Below are 15,945 nucleotides of genomic sequence, written 5' to 3' on the forward strand. Positions count from 1 at the left end.
AATAGAATAAATAATAAACACTACTTGATTTCCAGGAAAGAGTTTTCACATCCCTGGAGGGAACCCCATGCAAGATTACACCAGAAGAGTATTTTAGTGCAAATGTGGACCCTTGAAGGCAGGGACATTGGAAGACCAAAGGAAATAAACCACGGAAAATTACATGAAGTTCAGGGTGAGTTAAAAAGCATTTTTTTCAGGTATAAAAGGTTCAGATGAATTGTAAGGAATCTAAACAAGGCTCACTAAAAATAACTAAACTGTGAATTTTTTATAGTTTATAGGACCTATTAAATAGTTGGCTGTTACAAAACAAAAACTCCTGGTTGCAAAACAAACCGTAATGTTTTAAAATATTAGTTTGCTGTTAGCATACTCAAAACACTAATACTACATAAACTGAAAAAATATTTTCAAAACTAGACCAACAATTTAAAAAGTACAAATTGTTATAGGGATTGTTTATGAGTCAATTTGAGGAAAAAATCAGATTGAAAGTAATATTTCAGAAACCATTGAAACTTTGTTGAAAAAACTGATTTTTTTGTTTGTTTTTTTATAACATTTTTTTGTGATACAAAAATAGGTTTTTCTAAAGAAACACTGAACAGTGAAATTTTTGTAATGAAAATTTTTATAAATTAGCAACTGTTTGAACATGGTGTGGTTACTCCAGGTTTTTGTCCTGAAGCAATTATTATTTCACATATATATAGATACAGGCGAAACGTCTGTTATAAACCATGTTTTCACAAATAAAGTTTTCCCAGCCATACATCTATACTATATTCACTGATAAATGAAGCTTTTTTATTTAAAAAAGTCAAGTACCAACACTAAGAAAGTTTTCCTGCTTGACTCAGTTCTTGTTCAGTACATTTTTTGATGCGGCTTATAATCTTTTTATCTTCTGCAAAATCACTGTTTTTGGCTATTTTTTGTTGGACACAGCTCCCAACCACAATTGGATCCAAGGTTGCCCTGTTTTTGAAATTATCTCTATTATCCTGACTGCAACCTCTTAGAAAGCTACTTGAAACAATTGAGAGCAACCCGTCCTGGATACTCTCCAATTATCCTTAAACAAAAGATATATCATCATACATTACTCAAAAGCTTTTTCACAGAGGTCACGAGAATAGACCTGAGGAAGGTCGTCTGCCTCCTCTCCCTGGTCCCAAGGCAATGCAACCAGCACACAGTTCTAGTTAAAACCTATAATAGTGGTCTGAAGTTTTGAATTAGAAACCAAATATCTTTTATTTAATGTAAATTCCCACGGCCATAATCTATTTTTATTAAATAAAAAAAAAAAAAACTACTTTATAAGGGCTTATAAGAGTAGAGAAAAAAAAAACTTTAAGCCATGATTTTAACAACAGTTTTAAAACTCATCTTTTGAAAAAAAAAAAAAAAAACTGAAAAGGCCCTGAAATAAGTCTTGTAATTTTATCCTTTAAAGTTTGAAGAGTTATTGTTTATAAATTATTGGAAATTACTCTGGCCTTGTTCTTAAGACATTCAGGGAAGACTCCCTCCATCAATCCAGGGAACTAATTTATACCATGGAGTAGAGAAAAAGGTTTTTATAACATGGTTGGATGTGTTTCTCACTTAGACCCAAAAACCCTCAGAGTTATTTTTCAGTTCAGAAGACTTGGTAATTGATTTGATTTGAAACGTATTTTTACCAACTTTACAAATTATCTTCTTTTTTCACCAAACTGGATAAAAATTAAAGTGAACTAATTTACAAACAAATTTTTTTGCAAAAAAATCTAGGTTCATATGAGTAACCTTCTAGAATTAAAGCAGGATAGAATAATAAATACAAGGTGTGTAGCTTGTGAAATGGCTTATTAAATTCTATTGTGACATCCATTGTATTCATAATAACTTGCTCTTTTACAATTGAATATTAATATTTTTTTGGTAGAATAAAAAATTTATTTTGTATTTTGAATTAATTATAAAACCTAGGGTTTGGTATTTTTTTGGCAAATTATTTTCTAGAAGCGTTGTTAATTTTATTTACTAGAGGCTTTTTTTTTTTTGCCAACCCAAGACCATTTTTAATCATGATATGTAACAAAAGTCTTTAATTTTTTTTTTTTTGTTTTTTGCAGCTGTTTATATCTTAGTTTATATTGGATGGTTCTTCTGGCAAACAGCTCCCCTTGACACAGGGACACAAAACATTTACCCACCCCAACTAAACTATGTCAGGTCACCCAATAATTATCGGAAAATGAATTTTTAATTTTTTTCATTGGGAATGTTAAGTCAATAATAAAATACTAGCTTTTGAACAAAATTTTTAGAAATTTTTTTACACATCACCAACCGATTAACACCCAGAAAATTAACATTTAGGAGCTACAGTCTTGTTGTGACAACCTTACAGATATTCCATGTACACCTTCCCCTGTGGGGAGTTTAGTCCTAATCCCCCTTGGTTGCATAAGATAAAGATAGAAGGATTAATTTAAAACGAGAGTAAATTCGTATATACTGTTATTGAACTCTCCGGACACCAAATATCCTTTGAGCTTAAAGGGAAACGCTTATAGAAAAAATTTGGGTATTAAAATGTGGCTTATAAAAAAGTCATATGGCTTTCTGCACAGTAATTTACAATTGTTTTTAAATGTTCAAATCAATCCGAATTTGCTTTTTGGAATATCACACGACTATTTTCTACGATTGTGAAATTTAGATTTGGTATCCATCCCATAACATCTAATCAGGTTTGCCTTTTTTCGACAGGTGTCCCCAGGCGACGCATGTGGCTGCTGCGTAAGATTAACCCCCACTACAGTCCTACAAGAGCAAATTATGACACGCATAGTAGATCTGATGGCTATCCTCCAGCTCGCTACATGGGAAACTTTTTCACGTTTCGCCAAGCTCAATGAACTTTATACAGATGTCAGTAGGCTTTCCCCCCCGCTGGTTTTTCACCCCCATCAAGATAGTATGCCCAATTTAACACAGGTTTCTGGGGGGCTAGTAGAACGCTCATCATATTATATGAGTTTCCTATTGGTGCTTTGTGTAACAGCCCCTGTAATATAAAGGGAATTGTTGGGATCATAACTACTGATTGGTAAGAAGTCGGTTTTTTGGCTTTTAAAGGCAGAAAACCTTAAGGGCAATATACCCCTCGTGCAACTGATGATAAAAAGTTACCTAAAGTATCGACACATTTACAAAATAGATGAATGGGAATTTTCCTTCCAGCCTCTTATGTGGTACAAATAAACAATATTAAATAAATTTTTTATCTTAGTCCTGTTCCTTTTTGTCCATGAGTGTAATATTGCAATGTGTGGTGGATCTCTCAATGTTTTTTTCATCCAATCATGCAATGTGGAGAAATTGTGGGGGTGTGCCTCCTTGTTTTAAAAGATATCAAAACTTATACAATTTTTTTTATTTCGATTTTAAAATTAATTATCCTCCCATATGTACCACTTTATTATTGCCTGGGGGATGTATAAATACAATTTCATAATTAGTTTTATCAAAGGGACCCATTTAATACCGTCCATGGTGACGTGGAACACCTTGATTGGGTACACACCAGGACCCAAGGCTTTTGTAAAAGCGCATCATTGCGCCCAACTGGGGCTACATACATGTTGCTATTGGTATTCGTCACCTTTAATGTGCGATTTTTATTGTTTGCCATGACAGTCTTGGTAGATTTTAATTTGATTCCCGCACTTTAATAAAATACCGTTCAATCTCATTTGTGGTATACCCATCGGGAGCACAATTGCTTAATTTTTTTATAGGTACATTATTTAATTTTTTAGGTGTCCTGGGATAGAATTGTTGGAAATATATATATTGAAAATAATTGTTTTTGGTGCAAAAGTGCGAAAGCCTACATACGATTTCTTGTTTATAGACATTAGATGTTTAACCTGTAAAAGAATAAAGATATTCTATTAGCTTTTTGATGCTATTATTATTGATTTAATTCCCGACGGTAAATAAAAAAAGTAGTCCAGAAAATAATGAATGATCGTTGTGAACTTGTGTTAATAAAATAAATACATACGGAATCTTAATCTCTGAAACAATCTGCAACTCACCATGTTAGCTACTGATTAAATTTATTTCTACTACAAGATGTTCCATCGACTACCCACTTGAGATCAGCCTGAAGAGGATGTTATTGATATTTCCTTTCTCTAAATATTTGTTCATGTATTAACTAGTTTTGTACTCCAGCATCGTAAGCTGATCTTTTTCAGAAATTCCACTGATCCCCCACATCCACGTACCTTGAATGCTCCGAATTCACATTCGGGCGGGAACATCCTTTCGCAATGGATGTGAGGCGGGTGGCCAGGGAGTCCATGCAGAACTAGAGGATTAGAAGCAGTCGGATGTCCCTGCTGTTCCTTGGACGACTCCTGGTTTTTGAGGGCCCCCTGCTTCCTACACACTAATGGGTGAGGTTCAACAATACAGGGAATTCTGTCAATTAGAAAAAAAAAGTATTTTTAGCTCCATACATTAAATGTCCAATTCCATCAGTTGCGTGATTACCTCTATTACAGAACTAGCACAGTAAAGTGAGTCCATAGTTATACATAGTATTAGTTATAGTATACATAGTTCTTTAAGCAGCTGATCTGTGTATTTAATATACCAGCATGATTATATTATAATGATGAAACGAATTGTTTCTGTTTAGGGGCCGACATGAGAAGACAGATCAGTCTGGAGGAGGATGACGACATGTTGCAGTACGCCATCACCCAGAGTCTGCTGGAGGCTGGTAGTGAAGAGGATCAGGTGAGATTAGACATGTTGTACACCCATACATACATAATCAAAAGGCTGCTGTTCATGTTAATAAGATGAAGGAGGAGGGCTAGATACTGCAGTATAGCACCACCACCACCTAATCAGTTCTATGCTGCTTAAAGGGTTTTGATTTGAGTCTAAAAATTATAAATTTAGCTAAACCATGAAATCTCCACTAACCATGAAAGCTCCACTAAATTCCATTCTGGAATTGGACAGTAGCACTATTCTCATGCCCACAGGGAGTATTCTGAAGATAATTTATTCAATAAAAAATGTTCATGGAAATGAGATTTTTTCAAGATGACGCATAATGAGATGAGACACCCTAAGGATTCTTTTATGCATGTGAATATGTATTGGTACAGTAAAAACATATACAGTGAAATAATTCTGATACAGTGCAAACTCTCTGTACCTACAAAAATTCTGTTGTACGGCTAATCTTTTTGTTTACAACATAATTGTTTCATGAGCCTTTTTGTAGCTTTTAGTATAACTGCTTTACGTCATTGTAAAGATAATATTAAATCGAAACAAGATAACTGGACTAATTAGCTTGTAATAAGTGTCACAGTCCATGCAGTTAAAACTTTTCTTTTTTCAACCATACAAAGAGAAAGAATCAAATAAAACACAACTCTAGTAATTATGATGATTGTTCCTCAGTCAAGCAGCTGATTTTCCAAAGGTTTCAGACTATTTAAAACACGCTTTATCTCTAACCCTAAAAACCAAAGTCACTTGATCTTATAAATCTAACAACTAAAAATGTTCAATGAGATATCAGAATGTATAAACTTGAATTACCTGAATTATTATGATATTTCTTAAATTTCGTGGTTAGATTTTATCACAATTTATCTTTAATAATGTCTTGACATAACAATGTTTTATAAACATGCAGTTTGTGCCATTTTGTTAAGCAAGTAATGAACTATAAACAGTAACAATGTCAGCCGACATTGATTTTCGTGTTAGTATCCCACTTTCATCCATGCTGGGTGTGATGTGGTGATTTTTTTTCGTACTCGTAACTTGTACTCGAGACTTGCATTTTTAATGCAGTGACGACTGGATTAGACTCCAAGCAGCTTTTGGGTATGTTCAAACCCTTTTCTTTCCCTTCTTTTCTTCTTTCTGTTCTTTGTTTTTGTATAATACTAATAACTCCCCCACCTGATGAAGAGGATATATTCCATCGTCAATAACAAACTTTACACAATGAAATAACATTATTAAAACGGAATATACAAAATGTTTTTCTTTGAAAAAGATGTAAAATTTCAGGAACAAAACTAAAAAGTTTAAAAAAATATTAAAAAACTGTGTATTTATTATGTATTTTACATGCTGTTTCTAAGTTTAGCTAAAATATTTGATTATGAAACAGCAGATGGGCTACTAAAAAACAATTTATTTTGAGTTGAGCATTCCAAAACAGATGTATCCATTGAAAACTAAAATTCAATTTTTCAACCAAAACCAATACTTTCTTCTGTATTGTGTTTTGAGAAAAGTAAAAATCATGTGGTAAAGATTAAAATAATTGCAGGTTGACATATGGGAAGCACTGCAGGTCCAGAGGCCAAACACCTCCTGGATACACTCCTGACGACGAAGAGAAAGCTCTTCAAAGGTGAGTAGAACTCCCAACACCGTTCTGAGGTATGGTCACCACACAGACAATTGGTATGACTCATCACCATGTACTTACTGGTGCTGTGTGTACTTGCTTATTGATACAACTGATAAATATGATAATGCTAGATGGCGTGTTGATATGCTAGTGTTGGAGTTACTAGTTATTTTTTTTTGGGTGTGTCCCTGGGCGTTGGATGGGGAGATTTGGTGGGTTACTGGGTGATGGATGTGGGTCTTTGGCAACTGAAACTGCCTCATCACTATTCCCCATAACTGGTACGGTTACAGAACCGTGACAACAAAAATTAAAAGGCTCTACTGAAATTGTTGTGATACACATGACAAAGAAAACTGCTATTGCAATATTTTTTTATAAAAAAGTAGAAGGTTCCACTGGAGCTGTCACAACAGTGCAACCGTTGCAACGGATTCTGGACTTGTACTGTTACTAAGAATGATCAGATAACCATAAAATAAACGTTGCAACAAGTCCATAGAGGCTTATTTTTATATATTCCACCTTTTTTTTCTTTTTTACCTCCTTCCAATACTATTTGTTATTCATTGGGAATTTTACTTGTACTATTTAGCACTTTTTTAATCCGTTAACAATGTTTTATAGCTTATACTAATTATCAATCATTTGAATACCTAGTTAAAAAAGTTTCAATATTTTCCACTTTTATGTCATTATCAACATCTAATTTTTATATTAATAACAAACTATACATTAATGTTTTTCAATGTACCATATTTGATTTACTTTATACTATTGAGCCCAAACAATACTAAATAAATGTTGTAATAGAAATATTTTCATTTCACGTGTTGGTAAAAATTGCTAGAATTTGAAACCACCTATTATTTGGAACGTCTGTTAAATGTGTATTTTTTACCTATGTTGCAATAAAAGAACTGTGATATACATGATGAGATAAGATGTTTCGTTGCAGTAGAAACTGTTAGCTCCACGGCTGTCGTGAACTTGTAACGATTCCGCGTCAGGAGTGGTTTGGCACATCTCTAACTGGTGAATTAATAAGCCAGGTTGAACCTATCTAGTGAATTTTTTTATTGGATAAAATTCTGTCAAGACTGGGAGATTCTTCCAGAACCACAATACAATCCTAAAGGTTGAACATATTAACCCAACAGAGAGGAACAGAAATGAGGCAATTCAGATTTTGTTAGAAATCCAGTTCGTGGAGCGATTATTGTGGGATAAAATACCCCACGTACTGAACAGTAGTCCAGAGAGGATGTTTGAGCTAAATCACATACAGGAAAGAATATTTCACTAATAACAGAACGGACAGGACCGTCATGTCCTTAAGCTATTTAAAGTTGAAGGAGCAGTTGTTCCTTGCTCTAACAAAAAGAGGGCAGATGACAGAAATGAAATAATGATGGTAGTGTTGCTCATCAGTTGCGGACAGGGCAAGTTTCCAGTTAGCATATATACTAAAAATCGTAAAGAAGAGTCTCATTCATATGGATTACTATCCGTTTTCCAGAGAGAACTTTCCTGTCCTAACATACCCAATTGAGTGAGAAGTCTTACCTCTTTTAATTAAAGTATTCCAACAGTTTGAATGGACAAGGTGGAATTAATAAGCCAGGTTGAACCTATCTAGTGAATTTTTTTATTGGATAAAATTCTGTCAAGACTGGGAGATTCTTCCAGAACCACAATACAATCCTAAAGGTTGAACATATTAACCCAACAGGAGGAACAGAAATGAGACAATTCAGATTTTGTTAGAAATCCAGTTCGTGGAGCGATTATTGTGGGATAAAATACCCCACGTACTGAACAGTAGTCCAGAGAGGATGTTTGAAGCTAAATCACATACAGGAAAGAATATTTTCACTAATAACAGAACGGACAGGACCGTCATGTCCTGTAAGCTATTTAAAGTTGAAGGGAGCAGTTGTTCCTTTGCTCTACAAAAAAGAGGCAGATGACAGAAAATGAAATAATGATGGTAGTGTTGCTCAATCAGTTGCGGACAGGGCAAGTTTCCAGTTAGCATATATACTAAAATCGTAAAGAAGAGTCTCATTCATATGGATTACTATCCGTTTTCCAGAGAGAACTTTCCTGTCCTAACATACCCAATTGAGTGAGAAGTCTTACCTCTTTTAATTAAAGTATTCCAACAGTTTTTGAAATGGACAAGGAATGGATGAATTGGTCAGTAACTCACCATTACGTAAACAATCAGCAGGTTAATATAGTAAGGAAATCCACTAGAATTATATACTGCATAGTTTAGTTGGAAGGTGACAAGAAAAAAGTAACCTTGAATGCTGTTGAATAGCTAGTAAGAAACAGACTCCTTATAAGGAACAAAAGGAATGATCCCAATTTTTTGTATTCAACTGTTTCACTGGTCTTTTGACACAGCTAAGCAGCTCAAAAGCTGAGCCTACGAGTTTGATTTGAGGCTTGTACTAAGCTGTCCATTGAATGCTAGAGGAACTGGCAATATACAGTCAGGTATGGCGGTTATTGATGCCATGGAATTGAGGCATCAAGGAAAACGGGGAGATAGGCTGATTAGCAAGAAAGGCGTCAGGTCCGTTTTGAGAGATTTGGAGCCACACAAGTTGGTATTTCCTTAATTTCAGAAGCAGGAAAGTGAAGGTAAAAACCTTATTTTGGGCAGGAACATCTATAGACTGTCAGACAAAGCTATAGATTGACCCTTTAAAGAAAACAAAGTAACAACTTTGACTTGTCAAAAGAACATTTTAGATTTCTTATAGTAAATTTTACTGGCCAAAAACCTATCTGAAAACATTTACAAGGCTAGTATTAAGTAACTCCTAAGGAGTCTGTATATGTGGCAATGAACATAAAGTCAGAGGAATTTGTTGACTAGAATTGTAACAGTCATCTCCGCTTGAGTGTGTAGGAGTGGATTGGGAACACATTTCCTGAGACGTTCGAAGTGAAAGAGAGCAGCAAGCCACAGAAAGTTTTAAAATTAATTACAGTCTGCAACATTTTGATGGGAAGCATGAAAGCTCCTCTTAAGAACAAAATTCTAGGTGGAGATTTCTATGTTCAATACGATTGCACTGATCTGTAACTTCATTACAGCCAAACAAACTGCACCTTGTCTGTGTACTTGCAGTTTTCAATAAACGAGGTGTCGTATTAAATTACGAGACTGACGCTGCTGCGGATCAAGGAGGCATGCATCAACCGCCAATAATCAACAGCTGTTTAGTGTGAACCTTTTCTTGTAAGTATGCAGCTAGCCTCGCTTCTGTAAACAGTACCATTTAATCAGAACCTACGTTCGTGTTATTGTTGTTTTTTTGTTTTGCCAGATAAAATGGTTAGTGTAATAGTAGAGCAACAGATTATTGTGAAATTTCACTTTAACTTGGAAAAAACTGCTACAGAGAAACCGATAATTTACTGAAAGAAGTGTATGGCAGTGAATGTTTATCGCAGGGACGTGTTTTTTGAATGGTTAAGCATTTTAAAGATGGCAGAGAAGACGGTCAAGATGATTCGTGGCCAGGTCGCCCTTCAACATCAAAAATGGATGAAAATGTAAAAAGTCGGTAATCTTTGATTTGGTCTGACCGTCGATTAAGTATTCACGCAACTGGTGAAACTGAAGGTATTGATCAAGAATGTGTAATGGCAAATTTTACATGATACAATTTTAACATGTTTGTAACGCAATTGAAAATGACCCCAAATATTTTGGAAATAACATGTGATGAAAGGTTTTTTACTTATAATCCAGAAATGAAGCACATGTCCTTGCTCTGGTAAAGCCCAACTTCACTGAGAGCCAAAAAAGCTCGAATGAGCAAGTTAAAATTTAAAATAATGATGACTGTTTTGTTTTATATCCATGGGATGGTGTACCTTCACTGGGTTCTTGAAGGTCAAACAATTAATAAATATTACTACCTTGAAGTACCTTATTAACTTTAGGGTCAAAAGAGTAAGGAAAAAAACTCCCTGAAATGTGGGAGAACAAATCATGAATTCTCCACCAAGACAATGCATCAGCTCATTCTGTCAAGAGGTTCCTAGCCAAGTACAGCATCCTAGTGTTAGAACATCCACCTTATTCACCAAATCTTGTACCTGCAGACTTCTAGCTATTCCCTAAAGTGAAATCTGTATTTAAAGGAACAAGATATGAGTCTGTGGAAACTGTAAAAGAGAAAGCAGCCTGAAGGAGCTGACTTCCACCACTGTTTCCAATAATGGAATATTTGCATGGAGCGTTGTAAGGGTAGAGGAGTTTATATTGAAGGTGACCAAAAGTGATTATGTGCAAAATATAAATAACATTTATCGGTCTCGTTATTTAATAGCAACACCTCGTATACAACTAAAAATTAGTTAAATTTGTATTAAAATTGGGTTTTAAAAAATTATCGAAGAGAGTTTAAGTATCGGAAATTTGGTGATAAAATTAAGCATCAAGTAATTCTGGAATGGATCTAGCCTTAGTCCATGTGAATCCATACCCAAATGGAAATCCCATAATCAGTTTAGAACTTTTTTTTAATGTTGCACAAGTATAATTCTATTTAATTTTGAGTTCTGGCTTGATGTAATTGTCCACGAGCATAGTATGTTTTTAAAATCATGCGTTAAGTAGAATACTCCCATAAGTGGTTCTACAAAACATTTACAAATTAAAGAGGTAAAGAAACAGAAGAATACAGATGTGGAGAAATATTGAAATCTTACGGTTTTGATTATCTATTATATTTAGCACATTCTGCAATACATACTTAAATTCTAATTCTGTATTATAGAATGTTTATTAGAATGAGTTTATAGAATGTTTCACTGTTTTTGTTGACAGCGATATTCCCAAATCAAAATCTCCGCTCCTGCAAGTCCCAAAACGGTAGTTTTAAAACGCTTTTTGGATGCAATGTATTTTGTAATCACAACCTGTACAAATCAGTTCACCTCACAGAATTAATTGTAATTGTAATTGTGAATTAAAGCGATAAAACTTAATTGTATCGAATTAATGGTTGTGTCATCTGACTTAGTATTTTATGGTTTTACTTGTACCTTCCGATTTCCTCTGTAATTTAGCATGAAGTTTTTCTCAGTAACACTGCCATGCAATAGTTGTGCAATTATATGCTATGCCCTGGTATTCAAATTGAGCTATGCAAGTGCATAAATTAACTCTTAATTGTTTGGCTCATCCATTAGCATGATGCAACAGAAATGGTCCGTGACAGGCAACTTTGCTCCAGTCATCTGGTGCCGTGGCCACACGCTTATCAAATTTACTTTATAACATACTGTGACAATTAATTTTTCAGTGTTTAATATAAAATTGAAATTGATCAACAACCAATAACAAATGGCTTAAACTCTTAACTTAAATAATTTGTTAATTTAGAAATGTTATTGTGCTATCAATTTATCAGTAATGTTGTCAGGATGTGTAAAGAAATGCAGATAAATACAATGTCCTGTTAATCGTTAACAATTATTAGTCTGCTTATATTTGTTATTGAGAAATCTTAACACCCGGTTGTAAGGACCCTTTGTATTTTATTTTTATATTCTTCAATCAAATAAAATTTATTTATCATTAAATCCATTTTAACGAAATGTACAAATTAAAACAGTGATCTGTTTTGTTGTCTATTTGGATTTTATGATCAGAAAAATCAGCTGTTACTCATTTCTTTGGGATAGTCATTTGGTAATCACTGCTGTGTTAGTTTGGTTATGTTTCATGTAAGTAGAAAGTTGTAGCTAGGCCAAAAATATTTGATTCCATTTTCTTCTTCATATTTATTATTTCTTTGGAACATAACTTTCCCCTAATAGAACTTTAAATTTGTTTTTTAAACTGTGAGGAAAACAGGATACGAATGTTGCTAAAAGTGTTATACTAAATGTACCAATTATACAATTATTACACATTGTAGGATTTATGTTTGAGATTTTTTAATTGTCTATAAATATTGCTCAATTTATGTCTTCAACAGTATTACAGTGTATATTTTGCTGCATTTATTTTATCATATATTATCGTAAAAATGTAATATTCTATTAAAAAGGTAATATTGCATTACAAATGTAATAACATTGTATAGGCAAAAAGGTTTATTATTTTCCTTATTAAAGATTTCTCTCTCTTTTGATTCAATGTATTTTATTTTGTAAGGTATGTGATAATTGGGGTATGCATTGGTCGAGTAGCGTTTAAGACGATAGACTTTTGTGATTGAGTTAGAGATAGCGCAGGTCCACATTCTGTCTGTGACTGTAGCACTTTTTATCAGTATCATCCACCTTGAACTGTATTGATTCTCCCCCTTATTCTCTCGATAAGATCCTTGCGTAGGCCAGTGGCCCATGAGGACAGGCAGAATAAAACTTAGAAAGGGATCGATCTCTCCTGAAAAAATTATCCCTGAAAATTGATAAGATGTCAATAATATCCTCTTTATTTCTTCCCCTCAGAGTTTATTATTTCACTTACCACTAGTATACAACGATATTTTAAGGATTATTTATATGACTTTGTGTGTTTTGGTTCGATAAGTATATCAGTTGATAACTGAAACGTTGGTAGTCCTGGCTCGTTAGCAGATTAATACATAGACTGTTTGTCACTTGTCTCATAGAATTATAACAAGCAATATCTATTTAGGATAAGTTGTTTGAAAGGTTTTTTATGAATAACAAAATAGTTATGTCTTTAATCCAAGATAACCAAACATTACATTAATAGTATATATTGATTTTTTTTTTAACATGTCATTCTGTAAAGTAAAATTATCATAAGCTTAAATGAACATGAACATATACAGTCCTGAACTAGATTACCACAATTATATCAACTCAAAATTATTTAAAAATTTGTAAAATTAAATAATAATTTTATTACACAAACTGGTCATATAAATGTAAAAGAAATTAAAATACAGAACATAGTATACATAAAAATAAATATTTATTTTGATTTAAATGGAACTCAAAAGGACAAAACCCTCAGAAGTTCCTTGACATTCATCCTCAAATGTAAACATAGGCCCATTGTTCTGAATAAATACTTTGAAACCTGGTATGATTGTTTTACACTTTTTTCTCTGTTGTAATATTGAGTTAATTTTGGCCTATAAATGGCTCTGAAAAGCTAAAGTATTTTTGTATATTCAACAATTAAATTATATTATAATTTCCAATGATAATCGCTTTAACTTGATACCCCACAGAAAAGACTAATTTTTTAACATTTGGACGTTATTTGCAGGAACGTTCACACGTATTGGTTTCCATGAACAACTATTACTATTACTCGGAATTCCTTACAAAGTAATTTCAATTTGGATTACATATTTGATTGATTGACTTTGTCCAAGTTTATTCCATATAATTTCCTTATATGGAAAGTTAAACAGTTAAACTGTTATTTTTCATTATTTCTTGTTTATATTTTTCCTTGCTTGGCCAGCTTTTGCGAATTTCTTTCACATTATGAAAATACATAAAAAAACAACAGTAAAACTTTGTGTTTCATAGTTATTTTTTATTTAGAATAATGAGAAATGGGCCATAATATTCCACTTAGGCACTTTGATATTCAATTTTGGTCAATATATTTCGTATTTAGGTTTTTATTTCTTTCTATCTAAACAAACTAAAGGAATATTCTAATTAAGAAAAATATTTAGATTTTTTTGGCTTGTATTTTAATTTTTAAGTATTCTCAGCCTTGAGAATCTGCTCAGCTAAATATATTCAAGGATCTTGACCTTTGGAACTGAGATATTTTGCTGAACCACAATATTTTCAGATATTGTCAGTCTCACAAACTGAGTTAATCCTTGCTCTGACCATACATTTTCTCGGTATATAGGTTTCAAAAGTAGGTTAGTGGTTAGCTTGCTTAAGCTGTGCTCAACCGTCTAGGAAACTAGGTTTTCATTTTAATGTTTCAACAATAATTACTGCTAAAGTTTCCATTCGTGCTGAAGGAAATAGATCTTACTAACCACCGTGTTGGTACTCTATCCTATAAAGTAAGGATAGTATGGGATTTTCCTGTTGGTTCCAGTCCATGCCTAATTTCAGGTTCCTAAAACATCTACAGTTACACTTTAGTAATTTATCAACTTAATTAAAAACAAGACAATACAGTACATTACGTACAGTCTACACATGTAATTATTTTGGCCTCTTTGGCTAACGGAATATGAAAACTTCACTTAGGGTACAGAGGAAAGAATTTGTCATCTCTTTGTTATTACTTTGGAACTTAGTAAAGTAAATATCCAGCAAACCTAACCGTAAGATAGATAGATTTTTCTAAAGTTATTTACACATCTTGTATAAACCTGTAGACTGTCGTGTGCACCTGTACACCCGGTAGTGTAGTGAGCACGTCCTGTAGCTAGTCTATGCCCGCAGAGCCATACAGGCCAGCCTGTCTGCGTACCAAGACCTGGACCCCGAACTGCTGGCGGTGATCCAGCTGTCGCAGGCAGCAAAGAGAGGAGGAAGAGCGACAACTGAAAACTCGAGCAGGAGACACTGGACCATGTGCTCAAAGTTGTCACTCTGAGGAGAAATGACGCTCTTCTGCTGGTATGCTTCCTTCCTCTCTGTTCTTTTTTTAAGTATTTACTCCTTTTTAATATGACTCAAATATATCATGAGCTCGTAAAATCTTTACTTCTAGGAATTTAAATCAAATGAGAAACAGATAGAATTGTAGAAATTTTGAAATAGAAACAGAATCAGAATAATTTTTTATCACCAAATTAAAGTTTATACAATAAACAACATTGTCACATCAATTAGGCCTAATCTATTTTAAGTATTGTGGCCTAAGTATTAGCAACACTGTTACTTACAATCAACAAATTTCAAACTAAATTAGCTTTAAAACTTGAGTGAAAGAACTGAAATTAAACATTAAAAACACATAATTAAAAAACAAGACCAACAAGCCGTTCAATAATTAAAAACTCAGAGAGCAGGTAAAAAAAATCTAGTCTTAATATCACACATAGTTAGACAATTAAAGGTTAAAATTAAAATTAAAATAAAGGTAGAGTTTCTAATTTGATATCACAGAAGATCAGCAATAGTATAGGAGCTAGCAACGTTTTCTAGAGATAATTTCAGGTCAGCTGATTTTTTTATATACTGTCTTTCTTGCTCTTTCGGTTAGAGTCCGGGCTATCTGGCTGGCGGTAGTGGTTGCGTTTATTAATGCCGCATCTTGCCTGCAACAGGTAAAAATCCTGGAGTTTAAAAGAATTTTATTATGCGTAATTTTAATTTTTTTCCCTTTAGATAGATCTACCAGACATCTATTTTTTTATTGCCAGACATTTTTACTGTTGTTAATTATGTGCCATACGCGAAATTTTATTTTTTTTTTATAAAAAATTCAAAGTATTTTAGAATGTCTGTTATTTTTATATTATGTTATTTTAAACCTAAAATAA

The 15,945-nt window shown here is 33.3% G+C and overlaps 1 protein-coding gene across 1 annotated transcript; it reads left to right on the top strand.

The window, feature by feature from the left end:
• The first annotated feature begins 4,441 nt into the window (after nucleotides 1-4,441).
• Nucleotides 4,442-15,038, top strand: LOC124372343 (ankyrin repeat domain-containing protein 13B-like). Its single transcript, XM_046830723.1, has 4 exons — nucleotides 4,442-4,463; nucleotides 4,709-4,809; nucleotides 6,377-6,460; nucleotides 14,900-15,038. Exons 1-3 carry the CDS (start codon nucleotides 4,460-4,462, stop codon nucleotides 6,434-6,436), a joined length of 165 nt encoding a protein of 54 aa, XP_046686679.1. The 5' UTR covers nucleotides 4,442-4,459; the 3' UTR covers nucleotides 6,437-6,460; nucleotides 14,900-15,038.
• The last annotated feature ends 907 nt before the right edge of the window (nucleotides 15,039-15,945 follow it).

The sequence above is a fragment of the Homalodisca vitripennis genome, unplaced genomic scaffold, assembly GCF_021130785.1.
Source record: "Homalodisca vitripennis isolate AUS2020 unplaced genomic scaffold, UT_GWSS_2.1 ScUCBcl_2954;HRSCAF=8143, whole genome shotgun sequence".
Classification (NCBI taxonomy): Eukaryota; Metazoa; Arthropoda; class Insecta; order Hemiptera; family Cicadellidae; genus Homalodisca; species Homalodisca vitripennis.

Bases quoted from the DNA above. Each gene is read 5' to 3' on its own strand.
- LOC124372343 (XM_046830723.1), top strand. The intron at 4,810-6,376 runs GTGAGATTAGAC...AAATAATTGCAG, and splicing joins CTGGTAGTGAAGAGGATCAG to GTTGACATATGGGAAGCACT.